The 27277-nt window shown below is 37.2% G+C and overlaps 1 protein-coding gene across 1 annotated transcript in view; it reads left to right on the top strand.

Moving 5' to 3' along the window:
- Positions 1-27277, top strand: part of LOC128647449 (probable ATP-dependent RNA helicase DDX60) — a 1088706-nt gene that overhangs the window by 343902 nt on the left and 717527 nt on the right. Inside the window, exon 14 of the mRNA XM_053700235.1 lies at positions 8024-8276. Within this exon, the coding sequence (XP_053556210.1) occupies positions 8024-8276 (253 nt within the window). The remainder of the gene's footprint in view (positions 1-8023; positions 8277-27277) is intronic.

Here is a 27277-nt window from a genome sequence, read left to right as displayed (position 1 = left end):
TTAGCTTAGGTTTATTTAGATAGAGTTTAATTTGGGGGGTTTAGTTGTGTGGGTGGTGGGTTTTACTGTTGAGGGGGTGTTTGTAATTTTTATTGCCAGGTAAAAAAGCTGTTATATTTGGGGCAATGCCCCGCAAAAGGCCCTTTTAAGGGCTATTGGCAGTTTAGTGTAGGCTAGTGGTTTTATTATTTTGGGAGGGCTTTTTTATTTTGATAGGGCTATTAGATTAGGAGTAATTCATTGTTTTTTTATAATTTTGTTTTTTATTTTGTGTAATTTTTTTTTTGTTGTAATTTAGATAATTGTGTTTGATTCATTTAATTTATTTGATGTGATTGTAATGTTAGGTTTTATTGTAAGGCTGGTTAGGTTTTATTTTACAGGTACATTTGTATTTATTTTAACTAAGTAGTTAGTAATTAGTTAATAACTATTTACTAACTAGTCGACCTAGTTAAAATAAATACAAACTTACATGTGAAATAAAAATTAAACCTAAGATAGCTGCAATATAACTATTAGTTATATTGTAGCTAGCTTAGGTTTTATTTTACAGTTAATTATGTATTTATTTTTAAATAGGAATTATTTAGGTAATAATTGTAAGGTTTATTTAGATTTATTTTAATTAAGTTAGGGGTTGTTAGGGTTAGGGTTAGACTTATGCTTTGGGTTACATTAGGGTTAGGGTTAGGTGTAGGAGTTAATATATTTATGTAGTGATGTGGGAGGCCAGATATTTAGGGGTTAATAGTTTAATTTAGTATATTTCGTTGTGGGGGGCTTTCAGTTTAGTGGTTAATAGGTTTATTATAGCGGACGGACGGAAGATTAGGCGTTAATAATATTTAAGTAGTTATCACTAGGATGACATAAGTCACAGGTGTGTGACCTATGGCAAAAAAAGGATATGCTACTTTACACTGTCATACAATTATCTCAAGTGTTCAGGCATTAAGTTGAGTTATAAAATATAACTTTTATTAGTGTTGGTTAAAAAAGACAGCTTGTATATGTTTTACTGTTTTGCTGTCCTCACTTTTATTAAAAACACATCTCCTTTAGGTTAATATATTTTTTCTGTTTTTCAGTTGGTTGCAATTGTGCAAACTTTAAGTTTTTATGTATATATTTTAGTCAATACTAGTTGTATTTTCAAAAGAATTAATAGCTATTTATTTTGCTTGTCTGAAAAATACAATGTATTGGTTCAGTAAATTGTCTAAACAGGTTTTATGCCCTGTATATTACTTGTAGTTCTAGTACATGTCCTCTGAATTTTTAAAGTGACCTTCAATAGTGAAATGGCTACTGTGGTTACAGGGGTAGCTGGTAATTTAAGTATACTCAAATTGGAGTGTATATGATCTGATGTTTGTGCACTATTTTGATGTTTTCTGTTTTAATAATTCTTGCTTATATAATCATGCTTATGAATTTGTGCTGAATCACAAGCTGTTATATTATTAAGCTCATGAATTTATACTGTATCTGTATGTTGCTGTTTTTGACACGTTAAGTATAGAGGTTGTACTGTAGTTTTAAACTTTCGGTATCCTATAAATATAAATTTACAATACCACTTATATACACTTGTGCTGCATTGGATCTAATGTAGGCTTGTTAAATTAAAGCCTTATATGTTCAGGCATTAGGTAAGAATAATTCTTGCAGCAAAGTCCAAAACAGCAACATAAGTTTGTGATACAGTATAAATTCATGAGCTTAATAATATAACAGCTTGTGATTTAGCACAAATTCATAAGCATGCGGTACCGTGACGGCCAAAAAGGTGTGCGGTACACCTATACCTACAAGACTTGTAATAGCAGCCTTATGAAGCATAACAATTCTTTTTCCCTCATAACGCAAAACTCATAATATAGCTGATAGCCAAGTAAGGAGAATAGAAGACAAACAAGTTAGGAAAGGACAAAGCAGGGAAAATAAAGGGGGGGGGTGGAATAGAAACTATCATCAAAACAGACTGATTTTCTTATCCTTAAAAAAGTTGGGTGGGGTTGTGGACATTCACTGCAATGAAAGAAATTAATCTATCAGGTAAGCATATTTTTTTCTTTCATAAAGTGATGAGTCCACAAATTTATTATGCCTGGGATCCTATACCAAAGGTGTGGAGTCCACTAGTAACAATGGGAGGGTAAAAAAATATATAATGGTAGGAATCTATTTTTCAGACTCTGCTGCCTTAAGGACTTTCCTACCAAAAGTCTCTACTGAAGAAACAAAAAACTCAAAGTGATAACATTTTGTAAAAGTATGCAGGGATGACCACGTTGCAGCTTTACAAATTTGCGCTGCCAAAGCCTTATTTTTGAAAGCCCAAGAATTAGAAACAGATCTAGAAGAATGAGAAGTGATACATTTAATATGTGACTTTCCTGCCTCCAAGTAAGCCTTGTGAATTAAAGATTTTAACCAAGCAGCTAGCAAAATGGCTGATGCTTTGAAACCCCTCCAAGAGACTAAGCACTGAACAAAATGGCTAGAAGTTTGTCAGAAATCTTTGTTAGCCTGTAAATAAAACTTCAATTCTCTAATCACATCCAAATTATGAAGAAGTCTTTCCTTCACATTCTCTGGATTAAGACAAAGAGACAGAACCACAATTTCTTGATTTATATTGTCAGGTTTAATTACTTGACTGGCCAATGCCTGAAGAAAACTTTGCAAAATCAGTCTTGCAGTCTTTCCATGATATAAAACAGATAAAGCTGATATTTGGCCCTTAAGTGAGCTTGCAGAAAAACCCTTATATAAACCCTCTGGAAGAAATTGCTAAATTTTAGGAATTCTAAAAGAATGCCACTTGAACCCATCCTTTTCACACCACAATAGAAAAATATTCCATATCTTGTGGTAGATATTTCTAGTAACTGGTCTCCTGGTCTGAATTAAAGTATTTATAAAGTCAACTGAAAATCCATGATGACATAAAATTAAGTATTCAGTCTCAAATCCTTCAAGTTGAGAGATTTGATGAAAAACTGTACCTTGAGACAGAAGGTCCTATATCAGAGGAAGAGACCAAGGTGGAGAACTGGACATTTGAATGAGATCTGCATACTAGGTTCTTCAAGGCCAAGCCAGAGCTATTAGAATCATAAATGAGATCACTTTGCAGAGACAAACAGTTGGTGGAAAAATGTAGGCCAGATTAAATTACCAAGGAGTTGCTAGAGAATCCACTGACTCCGCTCATGGATCTCTGGATCCCTCAAAGTACCTTGGAAATTTGTTGTTTAGATGAGAAACCATTAAATCTATCTCCTGGAGACCGCAAAGGTGTACTATATGGTTGAACACTACGTGATGTAGAGACCCATGCCCCAGGAGGAAGAGAGTGGCGACTTAAAAAATCTGCTTCCCAATTCGATATTCCTGGAATATGAGTAGCAGATATCATGACAGGATTTAGGATACTTCATTCATAGCAAGGGAACTGCAAGTTCCCACTTGGTGATTGATATATGCCACTGCTGTGACATTGTCTGAAACTGATTCATTTCTCCTGTTTTAATAGGGCCAGCTCTAAAGAGCCCAAAAATAGCACAGAGATCTAAAAAAATTGTTGGTAATCTCGCCTCCTGAGGAGACCAAACACCCTGTTTCCTCCTGGACTCCCAGACTGCTGCCAAGCCAAAAAGGCTTTCATCTGTTGTAATTATAGTCCAAGATGGATGTACAAAGATGCTCCCGAAGAATAAATGGGTTGTCTATCCATTGGGATAGGGATAGTCTGGAAGCTGAATCGAAAATATTATTTTGAGATAGTTAAGTGTAATCCTTGCACCTCTAATGAAGCATGCAGATCTGCAGAGGTCGCATATGAAAGCAAGCAATGGAATTGCATCTGATGCTGCTATCATTAGACCTAGGACCTCCATACACAGTGCTACCAACAGTTTGGATAGAGACTGTAACTTCAATTGTCTTTGTTCTGTTAGAGAAAATCTAATTGAGATGAAATCTATGATGAGTCCAAAAAAAGTTACTCTGGTTTGCAGAACCAGATAACTTTTTGATTCATTGATTCTCCAACCATGAATGTGAAGAAACCACACTAGTTTTATATGAGATACTGCTAAAGGTAAAGATTGAGCTTTGTACCAAGATGTTGTCCAGGTACAGTACTACTGAAATATCTTGAGACCCAATGACTGCCAGGAGTGTGCCCAGAATATGTGTGAAAATTATGAGGGTGGTAGCCAAACCAAATGGTAGTGCAACAAACTGATGTTTTTTAAAGCAAAACGCAGGAACTGGTAATGATCTTCGTGGATACGGATATGAATGCAATCATCCTTCAAATCTTTTGTAGAAATGAATTATCCCTGCTGATAAAGTGGAAAAATAGTTCTGATATTTTTTATTTTGAATGAAGGAACCCCGAAAAATTTGTTTAGAGACTTTAAATATAGAATTGGTTAGAATGTTCCCTCTTTCTTTGGGACAAAATCCAGTAAAATCCATAACCATGTTCTGGTAAGGGAACTGGAACAATTATTCCCAAATTTTCTAGATCCTGAACACACTGAAATAAAGCTTGAGCTTCCACAGGTTTTTGGAAATATGGGACAGCAGAAACCTTGAAATTATATTGAGAACCCAAGGATCCTGGACAGAATGAAACCAGGTCTTGTAAAAAAGGTGTAATCTGCCCCCCAATTAGAATTAAATCTTGATTGAGGGCCAGACCTTCATTGTGATTTAGGAGCAGAAGAACATTTTTGTACTGCTTAGACTTGTTTCATGAAGGATTGGACTTTCAGGAAGAGCATGCTGCTTTTGACTAGAGAAAGAGGATCTCTGGTTCTTTGTTGGACAAAAAGAATGAAAACGATCAGAAAGATTTGCCTTTTCCCTTTGACGTCTTGTCCAGGGGAAGAAAGGTCCCTTTGCATCCAATAACCGTGAAAATAATAGCATCCAAGTCACAACCAAATAATATCTTACCCTTAAAGAGAAAAGTCTGGATTTGGATACCGTTAGCTGAGCAAGATTTAGCCACAAGGCCCTTCTTGTCAAATCTAACAAGGCTATATTCTTAGTAGAAATGAATCTGTTGATATCAATAATAGCATCACACATGATCAATATGTTTGGAATTAGATTAAATATCCTCTTCCACCGAAATTTGTGATAGCTGATCTGCTAAATTGTCACACCATAGAGAAGAAGCTGCTGCTATGCAAGTAATACTAATGGCAGGCTTGAACAAATATCCAGCTTAAATAAAAATTCTCCTGTGGAAGGATTTTCATTTCCTATCCATAGGATCATTGACAGAAGTACTATCTTCTAAAGGAATAGTAGTCCTTCTAGCTAGAGTAGATATTACACCATCTACTTATTTGCCAAAGTTCCACATTAGAACCAGGTAAAAGGGACACTGAACCCATTTTTTTTATTTTGTGATTCAGATGGAGCATGCAATTTTAAGCAGCTTTCTAATTTACTCCTATTTTCATTTTTTTCATTCTCTTGGTATCTTTATTTGAAAAGCAAGAATGTAAGTTTAGAAGCCGGCCCATTTTTGGAGAACAACCTGGGTTGTTCTTGCTAATTGGTGAATACATTCACCCACCAATAAACAAGTGCTGTCCTGAGTCCTGGCTCCTTAGCTTAGATGCCTTCTTTTTCAAATAAAAATAGCAAGAGAACGAAAAAAAATTGATAATAGGAGTAAATTAGAAAGTTGCTTAAAATTGCATGCTCTATCTGAATCATTAAACAATTTGGGTTCAGTATCCCTTTAAACATAAAGGTTGAAGATTTTGTCTCTTGGTCAGAACCTGAATCCTGATCATCACAGATATCACTTCACTGGACTAAAAATGGATAATCCCAGGCACTAGTAACTTAAAGCAACTAATAACCTTTCTCTAGAAATGAATTATAGATGGCTTTCCCCCAGTCACTAAATACTGAAGAAAAGTATGACTAAAAGTGTGCTTTAAAATAAAGCTATAGTTAAGGTAGGAAGATATTACATATGAGATTTAACTCTCTCTCTCTCTCTCTCTCTCTCTCTCTCTCTCTCTCTCTCTATATATATATATATATATATATATATATATATATATATATATATATATATATATATATATATATATATATATATATATATATATATAAAAAGAATGATATTGTTTTTGATGACAGGGTATTTTTTTGTTATGTTATAAACCTCAGACACCTCTGAACCTTGTTGCTTCCTTTCTTTCCTTTACTTCGGTCAAATGACTGGAGTTGGAGGGAGGGGAGGTGATATTTGGCAGCTTTGCTGTGGTGCTCTTTGCCGCCTCCTGCTGGCCAGGAGGAGAATATCCCAATAGTAATTAGATAATCTGTGGACTCACCGTGTCAAGAAATAAATAAATTTATCAGGTAAGCATAAATTTCATTTTTTTTACCTCTGTGATTACCTTGTATCTAAGCCTGTACAGACTGCCCCCTTATTTAAGTTGTTTTGCTGGCTCATAAATAACTCCACGGGAGTGAGCACAATGTTTATCTATATGGCACACGTGAATTAGCACTGTCTAGCTGTGAAAACTGTCAAATGCACTGAGATAAGAGGCGGCCATCAAGGGCTTAGAAATTAGCATATGAGCCTACCTACATTTAGCTTTCAACAATGAATGCTAAGAGAACAAAGCAAATTTGATCATAAAAGTAAATTGGAAAAATGTTTAAAATTGCCCTATCTGAATCATGAAAGTTTAATTTTTACAAGACTGTCCCTTTAAATATACCCTTGTAGAACAGAGATTCACACAAAGTAGAGCGGATCCATGTCTATATTCAAAATGTGTAGATTCTGATTATATGTATATATTACTCTATGAGGATGACTTAATAATTGCTCACAAAAGGAATTAGGAAATTGCAACGTTGACAGCAGTGCTCAATCAGCTATTATTTCTGTTCCCTGTATTTTGTGGTATAGTTTTCTCTTAATACAAACTCTACTGAAGGCTGTTGCCATGTTTCACAACGGATGATTAAGACTCTTTATTTCTGTAGTATTTAAAAGTAATTTCCAATACAATAACTTGCCAGCAATATCCTTGCCAGTTTATTCATTCCTGTCAGTATGTAAGGTTTACTTTTGTTTTTGACCAGGTTTACTTTTGTTTTTGACCAGTCCTGAACCCAGAAGGGGATGTCTCAAAGACATGATAAAGGTTCATATTACTGCTTGCCTTTCTTGGCAGTGCCATTTTACACACACACACACACACACTCACACACACGCACATTCACACACACGCACACTCACACACACACATTCTCAACCAGACTCTCACACACACACTCACACACATACACTATTACACAAACACTCACACAGACATACACTCTCACACACACACATACACTCACACACACATACACTCACACACACATACACTCACACACACATACACTCACACACACATACACTCTTACACACACATGCGCAAACACTCTCTTCCAGATGTGAAGGAGAGATATCTACAATACCATATAATGCTCAAAGGATGAAGAGAAAACCAAATGAACCCAGATTATGAGCAAATATTGGGCAAAAAAAACATTTTGTGGCAAATGATTTGGCTCAAATAAATGTTTTCATGTAATTTACCTTTATATTTTTCCACAGGAGTGTATCCTGCAAGCTGCAAAACTCAGTCCCAGCTACATGTGACAATGAGTGATTGCTTGATCAGTGTAGGAACTCACTTATATTTGTTCCTTATTGACAGCAAACAGGATTTCCAAGAATGATATCCCTGGGCTATTTTAAGACCACAATCAAGCAAATTTTGCTTATAAAATTAAAGGTTAAACGGTTATAAATATTTTATTTTGCTTGAGGATTAAACGGTTGTAAATAACATATTTTGCTTTTAGATCTTTTGCATTGCAGCTCTTCATTGCAAATATATAAGCCGTGCATAAAAAATTTGGAATATACTGCTTGTTAAAAATTTTAACAAAATAAATTCTTTCTTAGGTATCAAAAAAAGATCTGATTAAAGAGGAAAATCAAAAGAGACTTTCAGCACAAAAACAAGAAAAAGAAATAAACCAATGGAAGGTAATTTCTTCATCTATTCATGAGAAAATCCGAAGAAATTTATCTTCAGGGATAAAAAGACAAGAAGAGTTTATTGCGGCTTGCCAAAATGATTTTGTGAAAATAACATCAGAAATGGAAATGATAGAAGCTTGTTTTTCCTTATGGACTGAAAATTGCACAGCTAAAGGTGTGTTTCTTTGTTTGTAGAGCATATATTTCCAGGGAACTATATCTGTTTTTTGCTAAGTTAAAGGGACAGAATCCAAAATGTTTCTTTCATGATTCAGATAGGGTATATAATTTTAAAGAACTTTCCAATATATTTCTACTATCAAATTTGCTTTATTATCTTGGTATCCTGTGCTGTAGAAGCAATAATGCTTTAGATATATCAGTGAAAGAAGAAAAAATAAGGTAGGAATAGTAAAATTGAAATCAGTTGATGGTAGAATAATAGAAGGAGATAAGCAGATTGCAGACTGTCTCAATGATTACTTCTGTTCTGTTTTCACTAAAGATTGTGAAGATACAATGTCTACATTAAGGGATGCAACGCAAAATAGAAACAAGCTTAACAGTAATCTTTTTACAGAGGATGAGGTTTTGTTAGCATTATCAAAAATAAATGTTACAAAGGCAGTGGGTCCTGATAATATTCATCCAAGGGTTTTAAAAGAACTTCGATCAGTGCTAACTGTCCCATTAACTGATCTGTTTAATCAGTCACTATTAACAGGAGCTGTCCCAGATGATTGGAGAATAGCAAATGTAATACCCCTTCATAAAAAGGGCAGTAGAGAAGAATCTGGCAACTACAGGCCAGTTAGTTTAACTTCAGTAGTAGGGAAATTAATGGAAAGCCTCTTAAAAGAAAGAATTATGACTTACATAAAGACAAACAATTTAGAGGACCAAAATCAGCATGGTTTTACTTCAGGGAGATCATGTCAGACTAATCTAATTGACTTCTTTGATTATGTAACAAAAGTATTAGACAAGGGAGGAGCAGTTGATGTAGCATATCTAGATTTCAGCAAAGCATTTGACACCGTCCCACACAATAAACTTATTCACAAACTATATCTCCTTGGTCTAGATTCAAAAATTGTGAACTGGGTGGAATGCTGGCTTAAGGACAGAAAACAAAGTGTCTTAGTAAATGGAGTTCATTCAGCAGAGGGGGCTGTTACTAGTGGTGTTCCTCAGGGGTCAGTTCTGGGGCCTGTTTTGTTTAACATATTTATCTGCGATATCAGCAAAGGGCTACAGGGGAAAGTATGTCTCTTTGCAGATGATACAAAAATTTGCAACAGAGTGGATGTTCCAGGGGGGGTAGACAAAATGAGAAGTGATATACAACAATTGGAGGATTGGACAAATGACTGGGGTCTAAAGTTTAACACAGCAAAGTGTAAAATAATGCATTTAGGGAAGAAAAATCCAAATGTTAATTACAGACTCAATGACACTTTACTGACTGTTACAGACGAGGAACAGGACTTGGGAATTATTATTTCAGATGATTTAAAACTTAGTAAACAATGTAGTAATGCAGCGAGTAAGGCTAGCAGAATGCTTGGATGTATTGGTAGAGGTATTTGCAGCAGAAATAGTAAGGTTCTTATGCCACTTTATAGATCATTAGTTAGGCCTCATCTTGAGTATTGTGTGCAGTTCTGGAGACCATATCTTCAGAAGGATATTAACAAACTTGAATCTGTGCAAAGGAGGGCTACCAAAATGGTACATGGTCTAAAAAATAAAACTTACCAGGATAGGCTCAATGACCTAAATATGTATAGCTTAGAGGAGAGAAGGGAAAGAGGTGATATGATAGCAACTTTCAAGTACATTAAAGGGTTTAGTAAAACTGAGGCTGTGGGTATTTTACATAAAATGGAAAATTCAAGAACAAGGGGTCATGAGCTCAAGCTAAAGGGTAGTAGATTCAGAAGTAATTTGAGGAAGCACTTCTTTACAGAAAGAGTGATTGATTTATGGAATAAACTTCCTCAAGAGGTAGTAGCAACAAACACTGTGGGGGACTTTAAAAATGCATGGGACAAGCATAGGGCTATCCTACGAACTAGATAAGTTTATACTGTTAGGTAAGGTCGGGCAGACTTGCTGGGCCTATGGCTCTTATCTGCCGTCAATATCTACTGGGGGCTTGCTAAACGCATCAGCTGGGCCAATAACAAGAGCCATATATGTGCAGACAGCAATCAGCAGATAGGTATATTTTTAAACAAAAAGTACAAAAAACAAACAAAAAACAAAGTAAATTAGATAATAGAAGTAAATTAGAAAGTTTATTTTGACTTTACTGTCCTTTTAAACTGCTCAATTAAAATTTTTCTTTTCTTAAAGGGACATTAAACACTAAATAAATGTTAGATAAGCCAGAGAAAACAAACAAACTATATTGATATACTGATATATATATATATATATATATATATATATATATATATATATATATATATATACTTAACTGAAAAATGCATTTCTTATGGTAGTGAGAGTGCACAAGCCATTACTACTGGTATTCAACTCCTGGCTACTAAGAGAAGGAAAAGATACCCAACATTCCAAGAACTTTCAATCCCTCCCACCTGCTGGTATCTCGGTCTAACATATAGCTAACATAGGAGAAAAAAAAACCTTGGAAAGTAGGAAAGGTAGCAAGGTAAATGAGATGCAAACTAGAACTGCAGATTATTAAAAATATAAAGTAGGCGGATCTCATGGACTTTCACCAGGATAAAAGAAATTAATTCATCAGGTAAGCAAACATTTTGGTTTTCTTTCAGAAGGTAACATTGTAGATGAAGTTGAAAGAAGTCAATCAAGTTGAACCTTTACAGAGACTACCTCAATTTACACTAAAGAGGCTGCTAATTAAACTTAAATTAAATAATTAAAAAGCTGACCCATTTAACACAAACAATGATATCCTTGAAATATATCTAAGCCATTTTTAAATTAATCTAAGGTTTTGGTCACTACCTCCTTAAGCAAGATGTTCCACACTTTGATTGCTCTTACCATGAAAAAATGTTTACATTTCACCAGGACAGAGATTTTCTCACAGTGGAATCCAAAAGGAAATTTGAGGTGGCTGATTGTAAGCCTTGTGTCATTGTGTTAGCGTGCGAAGTTCAAGAGGGAATATATGAAATAGCATCTGATGCTGCAACCATCAGATCTAATAATTTCATACTTTAAGCTACTGATTGAAAAGACATAGACAGAAGGGTTGAACAAGCTGTATGTAACTTGGATCTGTTTGAGGAGAAATATAACTTTTTGGAATATTGATTCTCCAACCATGTCTGCAAAGAAACAACAGTAGTTTTTCAGAATGAGATATGGATAAATGTGAAGATGGATCCTGAAACAACATTTCATCCAGGTATGGATGGAGCCACTAAAATACTCTGAGCTCTTATCACAGACAAAAGAGTTCCCAGAACCTTCTTAAAAAAAATCTGGGACTTTAATTAGTCCAAAAAGGAATGACCAGAAACTGGAAGCGTTTGTCTAGAAAAGCAATACTGAGGAACTTGAGGTTGTCTGTGTGGATAGGAATATGAAGGTAAGCATCCTTCAAATCTATTGCGGACATGAAATAACCCTGGTAATCTAGGGTTAAAATATTAAGAATAGTTTCGACTTTAAAAGTAGCAACTCTGGAAAATCAGTTTAAAATTTTGAGGTGCAGAACAAGCCTGAAAATTCCCTTCTTCTTGAGAATAATAAATTAAAGTTTAGAATAAAATCCTTCACCCCCATACCAAATCTGGGAACAGAGCTAACACTCCAATGAGTTCCAGATGGAGAACAAAGTAAAGTAAAACTCCTGCTTTTACTGGGTCTTTTGACACATAAGACAGAGCCAACCTTCCCTGAGGACGCCTTAACATGAAGTCTAATCTGTAACCCTGGGGATTTCTGAGATCCAGGACAGTCTGCGACCAGGCTTTCTTGTAAAGGTTTAACCTGTCCCTAACCAGAGATGTATCTGGGTCATGCAAATTTAGAAGAGATGGAAGGTTTTTATTCTGCTTGACCATGTGCAGATAGCATTGGGTTTCCAATAAGATCTGGAAACAACAAGCTTTTTTGAGGAGGAGAAAAAATTTTGGTTCCTTATTTGATGAAAGTAACAAAAACAGCTTCCTTTAGAGGAAAAAAAAACAACAACATCATTCTGGTTGAAATGCATAATTTGATCCATACAGGAATTGCAAAGCTAAGCTTAGTAATAGCAATAAACTTGCAACATAAACACTTTGAGCAAATACAAAAAAGCTCTCTAGCCTGAATACAGGGTGCCTTGCTAAGCAGCATATACTGCATTTTCGTATGGAAAGGAGATGCATACATTACAAAAGTGCACAGTAAAATTCTTAATTTAAAAATCATACAAAATGAATAATTTAACCATACACACAAAAATATGCAGAGAAAATTTGTATTGTAAAGGTGCATCAAATCTCGTAATGAAATTGTTCACCAAAAATTTTATTTTATCAAAAATAACATTTGTAGGTAAATTACACCGGAATAAATGGTATTAACTATGCATAGCATAAATCATATTTTAAGTACAAAATACAAGGCATAATTCTTTATTTTTTGTAAAATGGCCTTATTTGAACAAGATTACAAGTCAGGTGCAAATGGTTTTGCGCAAGTGATATTGTCTTTTCACAAGGATTTTTAATTGCACTGATACAAGTTGAGCGAAGTGGTGATTGCACTACGCTTTAATCCGTACCGCAATCACAGAGCGGTGGTTAAAGGGACACTAAACCCAAATTTTTATTTCATGATTCAGATATAGCATGCAATTTTAAGCAACTTTCTAATTTACTCCTATTATCAATTTTTCTTTGTTCTCTTGCTATCTTTATGTGAAATGAAGGCGGTTTTCTGAAACAAAAAAGTGTCACAAAACACATTAAAAATACATTACAAAGTACAGTTGTACTCATAATAACACCATCTAATAAAATTATTTAAAAAAATATTGCACAGGGGGGCGGAGCCAACTAGCGACCAAGATGGCTGCATTTCAGGGGAGCTCTGAGCTACAGAACACCTAACATGCCTTTTTGATATCTATCACTCGCAAAAGATATACATAACGGAGTGGAAACGGTTCAGTGGAGATTGGACCACAGCAAATGGTGGCTACCAAGCCTGAAAATCTAAAGCGACCTAAATTTCTATATCAGAGTAGTCGGCAACACGCAGCGTGACATCGCAGTAGCCCACTGATTGCCCATACACTCAGCACGGCCATAGATAGCAAAACAATGAAATACCTGACACTTGGGATTTACTTATCGGTCTTCAAGAGGAACTGTGACACACGGCACGCTGACAGCATTCCAGCCCGACCGGTGTGGAGATGCCCCGCATGCAGATGGCCTGTATGCTACTCACCTTGTTAGAAAGTGAAATTGCGCAACTGCTGGAGGCGCATTTCTCGAGACTCGAGTCTTGATTGTCAGATGCCTTTAGGATTGTTCACGGAGTGGAGGAGCCGTCTGTGCCTCATTCAGCAGCGGTTGCTGCATGTGAAAAATCGGTTCCATGTGAGTCTGATGGCACTGACCACGTGGCGACTTCCCAAGACAAGGTCATTCTCGGTGAGCATCATAATCTAGGAATAACTTTAGGGGAAACCACATGGCACTCTCATGAATCAGGTGCCGGGGCGCGTCTTACTTTGCACCCTAGCCTGAACCTGTTACAAGATCGCTATGGGGTGGTGAGATACATGGAACAACCAATACGAAACTTTGCATTCACACTGCTATCCAACCCCTCCAAGGCCTTGCTCTATGATCTCTCTATTGAACTGAGGGCTCTGGTGGGTTCTTTAGTTTTGAATACAAGACTAGGAGTAGGCTAAAAATCTCCTTCTACATCTCCATTGCACCACGTCAGGGGAACAGTTTTTTTTTGTTCTTTTTTTCAGCTGGCTTCTATTAGGTGCTGGACGCTATGTTCTCTTGGGTTACCTTAGTTAAATGTTCCATTACGTTTATTACCTCTATGTGGTTAAATGTTTTGCATACAATTGCTGTTTTATGTGCATGCTGTTGTACCATGATTTTGAGTGTTTCCAAGGTGTTTCCCCTCGTGATGCATACTCCCTGCCCTGCCCTTTATAATGTTTCCATAGCTCCAAGTTGAATATTTTCTATGTAATTCTTGTTTTATTTGCAAGCTGTTTTACCTTAATCCTAAGTGTATACAATGTGTGCCACAGCCAGAATCACTCAGTGGCTTTTGCTAGTGTGGTATATCTTTCCATCTGAAGGGCCTGTTTGATGTGCTCATATATATATATCATCCTGGCCACTGCTATACTGTATATCCCCAAGTGTGGACCTGCAATATTATACGTTTACAGACTAATGCAAGCTGTTCCCCGGAAAATCTGTGTGAGCCCTGTTATGTTCTTCTACTTTCAATGGGGCGTTAATAGAAACAGAATGTAATGCTACCTACATGTATTGCTGTTTATGATTGAATGAGGCCAGTTTACCATTCCTCTAGTTACTTATTTTATCGCAGTATGTGTGCAAGCTCCTCATTGCCTGCATATATGGTGAGGTTGCCAGAATTTATACATTTTGCCACATAATTCTTTACTAAAGTTCATTAAGGTCCTATCTATGGCCCAAAATAAAACTAGTAGGGACCTCGTTTGCAGTACCTATACTAAGCTCTGAGCACTAAGTGCACCCACAGGTTCAACAGTTATAAGTGGAAGAGGCATATCACAGTCTAGCGTATTTCTCCCTGCTAAAGACTTCTTTGCACGTTCAGCATACACAGTTTATAATATTTAGTTTAACCAGCTTTTTGCCCTATTTACAGTTCAATTTGGCTCATTTATTATGTTCCTGTTAATTAGGACACGTGGCTTGAATCCTAATGTACTGCATATATATCCATATACATATTATGTTTTACTGCAGCATTACGCATGGAAATTAATCTACTATTTAATATCTGGTTGCCAATGAATAACTGTACTCTATTCTTACAAGCAATCCTATAATACTACTAGTGACTGTTACTCTGTTCTATCCATATGGTTTAGTTATATTTGTTCTCTCCTTTCTAATGTTTCACTAACTATTTAAAACTATATCCAACATTATAGGTGTGAGTAGCTCCTTGGTAAAATTCATAATTCACTACTAGACTATTTTAATTGTTTTACCCGTCGCCTGGACATAGGGCCCGTGCCCGGGTGGCGGGGATAGGTTACAAAGGAGTGTGAAAAACTATTTACTTTTCATTATAGTTCTAGTTTCACTATATTTTAGATATATAACGATCTATACCTACTATATTAGGTGCTACTTTAGCCACCTCAAACTCATAGATCATCCAGAGAGAGATCATTCCCATATTTGTAGCGCTTCTTACTCATTAGTCTATAGTCACCCTACTGTGAATCCAGGCTACTACATACTTTTAAGACAGGCTGGTCCTGCGCTCATCATATAAAACGAGGCCATAGTATGCGCTGTATAGGAATTAAACTGCCCGTAATAGAGCAATTTAGAGGACTCCAGATTGGGCATCCTCGCATATAAGAATCTACACTGGGCCAGAATACACCTAGCTTACTTCTCTTTGCTATACGTGCATCCTTTGGTTTATATATTTGGCCCTTTACTTCCTAACACACCACCTCCCCCCCCCCCCCAACATAATATACCTCCTATAACAGGAGGGTTAACTAGGCATTTTTTTCTTTTCAATACCGCACCCTAACTATATTCTTCATTATACATTGCAACATATCTACATATTTTACTCCACAACTAACTTTGCCATCCGAAAGACCGATAAAAAAGAGCCTCTAACTCTCATATGCATATTTTATTCTTTACTCTAGTAGTTGAGAGGCTAGAATTCAAATAGCCTAAAATTTGAGGTAAACAGCATTAGACCCATGAGTGGTCTTCCCTATTTCAGGTAGCCTTCTATTATTGCAAAAACTTCCATTTGGTTAGGGGGTACAAGCGTGGCCCTTGTTTATAAGAGAAGGCTTCAATTTGTTTTGGCGTAACTGAATTATGATTCTGCATAGTATTCTAAGTGTTCCCTGTGTTTGTCATCTCGCTGGTTGATGTTATTATTAATGCTAACATTTCTATTGCATTCCTTGTATATCCAGTTTTACATTATGTCTGTGGTGATGACATTTTTTTTGTGTTTTAATGATATTTCTGTATGCCATCTTTTACCTCAATAAAAATTATTTAAAAAAAAAAAAAAATATTGCACAAAAAAATTCTAAGGGCTCAAAGATATGAGATCTCGGGTGTTAGAAAAAAAAAGTTTTTTTCTCGCCAGTTAAAAAGTGGCGAGTTTTCACCAAATTACTCAAAACACTAATTATTCTGAAATGAAAACATATGCAAATTACAGCAAATGTAAGGTACAGTGCACTAACACCAGCATAATTTGATTTGTATTAAGTGTAATATTCAAATTTGAAAACATGACGGTTTCCCCTCGATATTCCACCCTTCACTGCAAACTATTTTTTTTTTTTTTAATTTTTGTTCACAAAAAATTTCATATATAACATTGGGAATACATGCATTCACAGTAACCTCAAATTTTATATATGAAAATATATTCAGTCACCCCTAGAATGCACTAGAAATCCAAAAAGAAGAGCTCATCCCTATTAGAAATCACTGGCCAATTTTGGACCACCTAGACTATAGTAGAAGGAAAAGGGGCATATTGGGGCGAAGAACAAAAGGGACACTTTCTGACCCATTGTATTCTTTAAGACATATATAATCAAATCACTTTCCATTATTGGAGGGTTAGACTAATATCTACCTATTGGTTGACAGAGAGGTAAAATATACTAAAGTAATCCAAGATTAAGAGAGCTTACATGTAAAAATAAAAACTTGCTAGAGGGTTTTAGATATGATCACATCTCTTACAAGAGAAGTCTAGAGAGGGATATAAAGATCAAAAAGCTCTTAAGGAGACTTGCATTATCAAGAATATTAGTGAACCCTTCTCAAAATATGGCTGAATTGAATAATACTTGCATACAAGTGCAACCCCAATTCTGAAAAAATGCAAAAAACCAACAAAAAGAGTGATTTGAAAATTCTGACGCATCTATTGGCAGATTAGCAAGCCTCAAACCATCCTTGCCTTTTATGGAGGCTCCTTATATATATTATATGATTACACGATTGCCTCACCTGTTTCACATCACCTTCTTATTTTAACTTGTCACATCACTATTAGTACTAAATTGCCCCTGTCACAACTTTTTTGGACTGTGTTACAGTCATCAGATTTGAAATGAGTGTATATTTTCAAAAATACATTAAATTCACAAAGTAAAACATCAAATAATGTTTTAATAATGTGTTTCAATATAGTACAGGGTGAATTGAATTTTCAAATGACTTTTTTTGTTTGTTTTTTGTTTTTTGTTTTTTTGTTTTTTGCATTTTCCATACTATCCAACTTTTTCGGAATTGGGGTTGTAGATGTATAGATACAAAAAGATAATGTATCTAAAATATCAATTGCATCAAAAAAATTTGGAGCCATTTTAACCAAATCTTGCAAAGATTACCCTCTTTGCTAGCTATTTACTTACATACATTTCTACTCATTCTCAGATTCATCATTTATAATGACTGACACAGGGGCATATTTATCAAACTCTGTATGAAACAGAAGTTATGAAGCAGCGGTATAAAGACCATTGCTCCATAACTTGTCTGCCTGCTTTAAGGCGGTGGACAGAAATCAACCCGATCGAATATGATCTGGTTGATTGACACCCCTTGCTAGCGGCCGATTGGCCGTGAATCTGCAGGGTGCAGCATTGCACCAGCAGTACACAAGAACTGCTGGGGCAATGATAAATAGTGACAGCGTATGCTGTCGGCATTTATCGATGTGCGACGGACATGATACACTACTTTGTATCATGCCCGCTCGCACATTGATAAATAGGCCCCATAGAGTGATCGCTGAGAGAATGCATATCCCATACATAATCATACTGATAATTATAGCTACCTCCAATAATAAAAACTAGTTGAACCCCACTGCTTGGGCTTCAAGCAGTAAAGTTGGAATTACCAATATACAAAAGGAGGGTCTCCACAAAAATTCTTGTGTAAATTGCAATTATTTTATTTTTACTTTTCCATCACTTTATTGTATATCAGATAAAGTTACAAGCAGGTATATGCATTCTGTGTGCAATGGTTCATTTTTTACATAAGTTCAAGTACCTGGTTGATCTGCGTTTGACTGATGGATAAATATAAACATAAATATAAACATAATTTTAAAAACATATGAACTGGGTCGTACTCACTTACTGCACCTAAGTGCGTAATTAAACATCTATTTACAAAATATATAATGAATGTATTTCTCTTCATTCATCTTCTCGAATCATAGATGTCCATGTGTCTCGCTCTTAGGGTTGTGGATGGATAATGTTTTCCAGTATAACTGCAAACACCTCTCTAATGATGGTCTCAGGGGTGTGGATTAATAGGTCTATTTATTATCACTGGGACCTCTACGTATTTCATCGAAAAAAGGGTCTTACATCAAGGCAGTGATAAGACAGAAGTGAAACAGAGACAGAGTGAAAAAGAGTTGTGATGGGCTTCTCAGGACTGCTGTGTGTCAAGGGTAGCAAAAGTCAGTTATGGTAAGGGTACACTTGTCATTCCGTCATTCTTTCCTTTGTGGGTAGGTTTAGGGATGGTTGCATGGATTCTTCCCTATAGAATTTGACGTCCAAAAGAGAGGCCAGTCTCCTTTGTTTGAGAAAGCCATGCTCCTCTAGGGTTAATATGTCTGTCAACATTTTTTTTGTCAGGATACATTGGCCTCTAGATATGAAGCCGTCTACTTTGCTGCATTCGCTGACCCAATACGCTCGCCTAATCTCGCCTACCATCGCTGCCGCGGACCTGAATACGTTCACCAAAGATATCAAGAAAGCTGTCAAGAAGCCGCGCACCAAGTACGGAGCGATGAGCAGCGGACTGTTGTTAACTGACAGTCATCGATCTCGTTGCTCATCGACTTCTTCGCAGCTTTCTTGCTACCCTGTCACTAAGCACCCACACTAAACTATACAGTTTTACCCCCTCAACCGCCGCTCCTGGACCCCGCCGCACCTAAATAAAGTTATTACCCCCTAAACCACCGCTCCTGGACCCCGCCGAAACTATAATAAATATATTAACCCCTAAACCGCCGCTCCCGGACCCCGCCGCCACCTACATTATACCTATTAACCCCTAATCTGCCGCCCCCTATACCACCGCCACCTATATTAAAGTTATTACCCCTTTCCTGCGGATCCCGGACCCCGCCGCAACTAAATAAATTGTTTAACCCCTAAACCGCCGCACCCGGAGCCCACCGACACCTACATTACATTTATTAACCCCTATCCTGCCCCCCACTACACCGCTGCCACCTACATTAAACTCATTAACCCCTAAACCGCCGCTCCCGGACCCCACTGCAACTAAATTAAATGTTTAACCTCTAAACCGCCACTCCCGGACCCCGCCGCCACCTATATTGAACTTATTAACCCCTAAACCTAAGTATAACACTAACACCCCCCTAACTTTAATATTATTTTAATAAATCTAAATAAAACTTACTATTATTAACTAAATTATTCCTATTTAAAAATAAATACTTACCTGTAAAATAAACCCTAAGGCCTAGATTTAGAGTTTGGCGGTAGCCATGAAAACCAGCGTTAGAGGCTCCTAACGCTGGTTTTTAACGCCCTCTGGTATTTGGAGTCAGTCATTAAAGGGTCTAACGCTCACTTTCCATCCGCGACTTTTCCATACCGCAGATCCCCTTACGTCAATTGCGTATCCTATCTTTTCAATGGGATCTTCCTAACTCCGGTATTTAGAGTCGTGTCTGAAGTGAGCGTTAGAACTCTAACGACAAAACTCCAGCCGCAGAAAAAAAAGCAGGAGTTAAGAGCTTTCTGGGCTAACGCCGGTTCATAAAGCTCTTAACTACTGTACCCTAAAGTACACTAACACCCATAAACTACCTATGTACCCCTAAACTGAGGTCCCCCCACATCGCCGCCACTCAAATTTTTTTTTTAACCCCTAATCTGCCGGTATTTAGAGTCGTGGCTGGAGTGAGCGTTAGAAATCTAACGACCAAACTCCAGCCGCAGAAAAAAGTCAGTAGTTAAGAGCTTTCTGGGCTAACGCCGGTTTATAAAGCTCTTAACTACTGTGCTCTAAAGTACACTAACACCCATAAACTACCTATGTACCCCTAAACCGAGGTCCCCCCACATCGCCGCCACTCTATTAAAAATTTTTAACCCCTAATCTGCCGACCGTCACCTACGTTATCCTTATGTACCCCTAATCTGCTGCCCCTAACACCGCCGACCCCTATATTATATTTATTAACCCCTAACCTGCCCCCCACAACGTCGCCGCCAGCTACCTACAATAATTAACCCCTAATCTGCCGACCGGACCGCACCGCTATTATAATAAAGTTATTAACCCTTAATCCGCCTCACTCCCGCCTCAATAACCCTATAATAAATAGTATTAACCCCTAATCTGCACTCCCTAACATCGCCGACACCTAACTTCAAACATTAACCCCTAATCTGCCGACCGGAGCTCACCGCTATTCTAATAAATTTTTTAACCCCTAAAGCTAAGTCTAACCCTAACACTAACACCCCCCTAAGTTAAATATAATTTAAATCTAACAAAATAAATTAACTCTTATTAAATAACTTATTCCTATTTAAAGCTAAATACTTACCAGTAAAATAAACCCTAATATAGCTACAATATAAATTATAATTATATTGTAGCTATTTTAGGATTAATATTTATTTTACAGGTAACTTTGTATTTATTTTAACCAGGTACAATAGCTATTAAATAGTTAAGAACTATTTAATAGCTAAAATAGTTAAAATAATTACAAAATCACCTGTAAAATAAATCCTAACCTAAGTTACAATTAAACACTACACTATCAATAAATTAATTAAATAAAATACCTACAATTATCTACAATTAAACCTAACACTACACTATCAATAAATTAATTAAATACAATACCTACAAATAAATACAATGAAATAAACTAACTAAAGTACAAAAAATAAAAAAGAACTAAGTTACAAAAAATAAAAAAATATTTACAAACATTAGAAAAATATTACAACAATTTTAAACTAATTACACCTACTCTAAGCCCCCTAATAAAATAACAAAGACCTCCAAAATAAAAAAATTCCCTACCCTATTCTAAATTACAAAAGTTCAAAGCTCTTTTACCTTACCAGCCCTGAACAGGGCCCTTTGCGGAGCATGCCCCAAAGAATTCAGCTCTTTTGCCTGTAAAAAAAAACATACAATACCCCCCCCAACATTACAACCCACCACCCACATACCCCTAATCTAACCCAAACCCCCTTAAATAAACCTAACACTAAGCCCCTGAAGATCTTCCTACCTTGTCTTCACCATGCCAGGTTCACCGATCGGTCCAGAGTCTTGATCCAAGCCCAAGCGGGGGGCTGAAGAGTGACGTCCATCCTCGGGCTGAAGTCTGGATCCAAGCGGCGGCTGAAGAAATCCATCATCGGGCTGAAGTCGGAAGTCCATCATCGGGATGAAGTCATCTATCAAGCCGCATCTTCAATCTTCTTTCTTCTGGAGCGGAGCGGAGCCATCTTCTTTCCAACCGACGCGGATCCAACCTCTTCAACCGACGCCTACTCGCTGAATGAAGGTTCCTTTAAGAGACGTCATCCAAGATGGCGTCCCTCGAATTCCGATTGGCTGATAGGATTCTATCAGCCAATCGGAATTAAGGTAAGAAAATTCTGATTGGCTGATGGAATCAGCCAATCAGAATCAAGTTCAATCCGATTGGCTGATCCGATCAGCCAATCAGATTGAGCTTGCATTCTATTGGCTGATCGGAACAGCCAATAGAATGCGAGCTCAATCTGATTGGCTGATTGGATCAGCCAATCGGATTGAACTTGATTCTGATTGGCTGATTCCATCAGCCAATCAGAATTTTCCTACCTTAATTCCGATTGGCTGATAGAATCCTATCAGCCAATCGGAATTCGAGGGACGCCATCTTGGATGATGTCCCTTAAAGGAACCTTCATTCTTCAGTTGGACGTCGGAAGAAGAGGACGGATCCGCGTTGGAGGTCTTCAACATGGAGCCGTTCGTCATCGGATGAAGATAGAAGATGCCGCTTGGATCAAGATGGTTGCCGGTCCGGATCTACTCTTCTTCCCGGATAGGATGAAGACTTTGGAGCCTCTTCTGGACCTCTTCAGCTGCCGCTTGATAGAAGACTTCAGCCGGATGATGGATCGCCAGCCCCCGCTTGGGCTTGGATGAAGATTTCGGAGGCTTGGATGAAGACTTCAGAGGACGGATCGGTGAACCTGGTATGGTGAAGATAAGGTAGGAAGATCTTCAGGGGCTTAGTGTTAGGTTTATTTAAGGGGGGTTTGGGTTAGATTAGGGGTATGTGGGTGGTGGGTTGTAATGTTGGGGGGGGTATTGTATGTTTTTTTTTACAGGCAAAAGAGCTGAATTTTTTGGGGCATGCCCCGCAAAGGGCCCTTTTAAGGGCTGGTAAGGTAAAAGAGCTTTGAACTTTTGTAATTTAGAATAGGGCAGGGCATTTTTTTATTTTGGGGGTCTTTGTTATTTTATTAGGGGGCTTAGAGTAGGTGTAATTAGTTTAAAATTGTTGTAATTTTTTTCTAATGTTTGTAAATATTTTTTTATTTTTTGTAACTTAGTTCTTTTTTATTTTTTGTACTTTAGTTAGTTTATTTCATTGTATTTATTTGTAGGAATTGTATTTAATTTATTTATTGATAGCGTAGTGTTAGGTTTAATTGTAGATAATTGTAGGTATTTTATTTAATTAATTTATTGATAGTGTAGTGTTAGGTTTAATTGTAACTTAGGTTAGGATTTATTTTACAGGTAATTTTGTTATTATTTTAAATAGGTAACTATTAAATAGTTATTAACTATTTAATAGCTATTGTACCTGGTTAAAATAATTACAAAGTTGCCTGTAAAATAAATATTAATCCTAAAATAGCTACAATGTAATTATAATTTATATTGTAGCTATATTAGGATTTATTTTACAGGTAAGTATTTAGCTTTAAATAGGAATAAGTTATTTAATAAGAGTTAATTTATTTCGTTAGAATAAAATTATATTTAATTTAGGGGGGGTTAGGGTTAGAATTAGCTTTAGGGGTTAAAAAATTTATTAGAGTAGCGGTGAGCTCCGATCAGCAGATTAGGGGTTAATACTTGAAGTTAGGTGTCGGCAATGTTAGGGAGGGCAGATTAGGGGTTAATACTATTTCTTATAGGGTTATTGAGGCGGGAGTGAGGCGGATTAGGGGTTAATACATTTATTATAGTAGCGCTCAGGTCCGGTCGGCAGATTAGGGGTTAATAAGTGTAGTTAGGTGGAGGCGACGTTGGGGGCGGCAGATTAGGGGTTAATAAATATAATATAGGGGTCGGCGGTGTTAGGGGCAGCAGATTAGGGGTACATAGGGATAATGTAAGTAGCGGCGGTTTACGGAGCGGCAGATTAGGGGTTAAAAATAATATGCAGGGGTCAGCTATAGCGGGGGTGGCAGATTAGGGGTTAATAAGTGTAAGGTTAGGGGGGTTTAGACTCGGGGTACATGTTAGAGTGTTAGGTGCAGACGTAGGAAGTGTTTCCCCATAGGAAACAATGGGGCTGCGTTAGGAGCTGAACGCGGCTTTTTTGCAGGTGTTAGGTTTTTTTTCAGCTCAAACAGCCCCATTGTTTCCTATGGGGGAATCGTGCACGAGCACGTTTTTGAGGCTGGCCGCGTCCGTAAGCAACTCTGGTATCGAGAGTTGAAGTTGCGTTAAATATGCTCTACGCTCCTTTTTTGGAGCCTAACGCAGCCATTCTGTGAACGCTCAATACCAGAGTTATTTAAAAGGTGCGGCCAGAAAAAAGCCAGCGTTAGCTACGCGGGTCGTTACCGACAAAACTCTAAATCTAGCCGTAGGATAGCTACAATATAATTAATAATTATATTGTAACTATTTTAGGATTTAATTTTATTTTAGAGGCAACTTTGTATTTATTTTAACCAGGTACAATAGCTATTAAATAGTTAATAACTATTTAATAACTACCTAGCTAAAATACTTATAAAATTACCTGTAAAATAAATCCTAAACTAAGTTACAATTAAACCTAACACTACACTATCATTAAATTAATTAAATAAATTAACTACAATGACCTAAAATTAAATTCAATTAAATAAACTAAACTATAGTACAAAAAAACCCAAAAAAATAAATTACAGAAAAAAAATACAAGACGTTTAAACTAATTACACCTAATCTAAACCCCCTAATAAAATAATAAAGCCCCCCAAAATAAAAAAAATGCCCTACCCTATTCTAAATTACAAAGTAATCAGCTCTTTTACCTGTAAAAAAAAGATACAACCCCCCAAAATTAAAACCCACCACCCACATACCCCTACTCTAACCCACCCAAACCCCCCTTAAAAAAACCTAACACTAAACCCCTGAAGATTTCCCTACCTTGAGTCGCCTTCACTCAGCCGAGCCTAATTCTTCATCCAAGCGGGGCAAGAAGAGGTCCTCCATCTGGCCGAAGTCTTCATCCAAGCGGGGCAGAAGAGGTCCTCTATCCGGTAGAAGTGTTCATCCAAGCGGTGTCTTCTATCTTCATCCAACCGCGGCTCCATCTTCCAGACCGCCGACGTGGAACATCCTGCTGGCCCGACGGACTAACGACGAATGAAGGTTCCTTTAAGGGACGTCATCCAAGATGGCGTCCCTCGAATTCCGATTGGCTGATGTGATTCTATCAGCCAATCGGAATTAAGGTAGGAAAAATCCGATTGGCTGATCCAATCAGCCAATCGGATTGACCTAGCATTCTATTGGCTGTTCCGATCAGCCAATAGAATGCAAGGTCAATCCGATTGGCTGATTGGATAGGAATCAATGTGAGTCTGACAGCAGCGAGAGATCATGTTCGCTGCTGCCCAATATATCCCATTGATTCCTATGGGAAATGTCTGCACCTAACACTCTAACATGTACTCCGAGTCTAAACACCCCTAATCTGTCCCCCCTACACCGCCGCCACCTACATTATACTTAATAACCCCTAAACCACCACTCCTGGACCCCGCCGCAACTATAATAAACTTACTAACCCCTAAACCGCCGCTCCCGGACCCCGCCACAACTAAATAAATATATTAACCCTTAAACCGCCACTCCCGGACACCGCCGCCACCTACATAATACCTATTAAACGTTAATCTGCCGCCCCCTATATCGCCGCCACCTATATTAAATTTATTAACCCCTATCCTGCCCCCCCTATACCGCCGCCACTATATTAAACTTATTAACCCCTAAACCTAAGTCTAACCCTAACACCCCCTAACTTTAATATTATTTAAATAAATCTAAATAAAAATTACTATTATTAAGTAAATTATTCCTATTTAAAAATAAATACTTACCTGTAAAATAAACCCTAAGATAGCTACATTATAACTAATAATTATATTGTAGCTATTTTAGGGTTTATATTTATTTTACAGGCAACTTTGTATTTATTTTAACCAGGTACAATAGTTATTAAATAGTTATTAACTATTTAATAGCTACCTAGCTAAAATACTTACAAAATTACCTGTAAAATAAATCCTAACCTAAGTTACAATTAAACCTAACACTACACTATCAATAAATGAATTAAATAAATTAACTACAATTACCTAAAATTAAATTCAATTAAATAAACTAAACTATAGTACAAAAAAAAACCAAACACTAAATTACAGAAGAAAAAAAAAAATACAAGACGTTTAAACTAATTACACCTAATCTAAGCCCCCTAATAAAATAATAAAGCCCTCAAAATAAAAAAATGTCCTACCCTATTCTAAATTACTAAGTAATCAGCTCTTTTACCAGCTCTTAAAAGGGCTTTTTGCAGGGCATTGCCCCAAAGTAATCAGCTCTTTTATCTGTAAAAAAAATACAACCCCCCGAACATTAAAACCCACCACCCACATACCCCTACTCTAACCCACCCAAACCCCCCTTAAAAAAAACCTAAAACTAACCCCCTGAAGATCTCCCTACCTTGAGTCGTCTTCACTCAGCCAAGCCGAATTCTTCATCCAAGCGGGGCAAGAAGAGGTCCTCCATCCGGCCGAAGTCTTCATCCAGACGGAGCAGAAGAGGTCCTCCATCCGGTAGAAGTCTTCATCCAAGTGGTGTCTTCTATCTTCATCCAACCACGGCTCCATCTTCCAGACCTCCGACACGGAACATCCTGCTGGCCCGACGGACTAACAACGAATGAAGGTTCCTTTAAGGGACGTCATCCAAGATGGCGTCCCTCGAATTCCGATTGGCTGATAGGATTCTATCAGCCAATCGTAATTAAGGTAGGAAAAATCCCATTGGCTGATTCAATCAGCCAATCAGATTGAAGCTCAATCCGATTGGCTGATCCAATCAGCCAATCGGATTGACCTTGCATTCTATTGGCTGATCGGATTTTTCCTACCTTAATTCCGATTGGCTGATAGAATCCTATCAGCCAATCGGAATTCGAGGGACGCCATCTTGGATGACGTCCCTTAAAGGAACCTTCATTCGTCGTTAGTCCGTCGGGCCAGCAGGATGTTCCGTCGGGCCAGCTTGGATGAAGAATTCGGCTCGGCTGAGTGAAGACGACTCAAGGTAGGGAGATCTTCAGGGGGTTAGTGTTAGGTTTTTTTAAGGGGGGTTTGGGTGGGTTAGAGTAGGGGTATGTGGGTGGTGGGTTTTAATGTTAAGGGGGGTTGTATTTTTTTTACAGGTAAAAGAGCTGATTACTTTGGGGCAATGCCCTGTAAAAAGCCCTTTTAAGAGCTGGTAAAAGAGCTGATTACTTTGTAATTTAGAATAGGGTAGGACATTTTTTTATTTTGGGGGGCTTTATTATTTTATTAGGGGG

Source organism: Bombina bombina, chromosome 2 (assembly GCF_027579735.1).
Source record: "Bombina bombina isolate aBomBom1 chromosome 2, aBomBom1.pri, whole genome shotgun sequence".
Classification (NCBI taxonomy): domain Eukaryota; kingdom Metazoa; phylum Chordata; class Amphibia; order Anura; family Bombinatoridae; genus Bombina; species Bombina bombina.
Note: the sequence above shows the minus strand (reverse complement) of the source record. Positions and strands in the feature narration are given on the sequence as shown.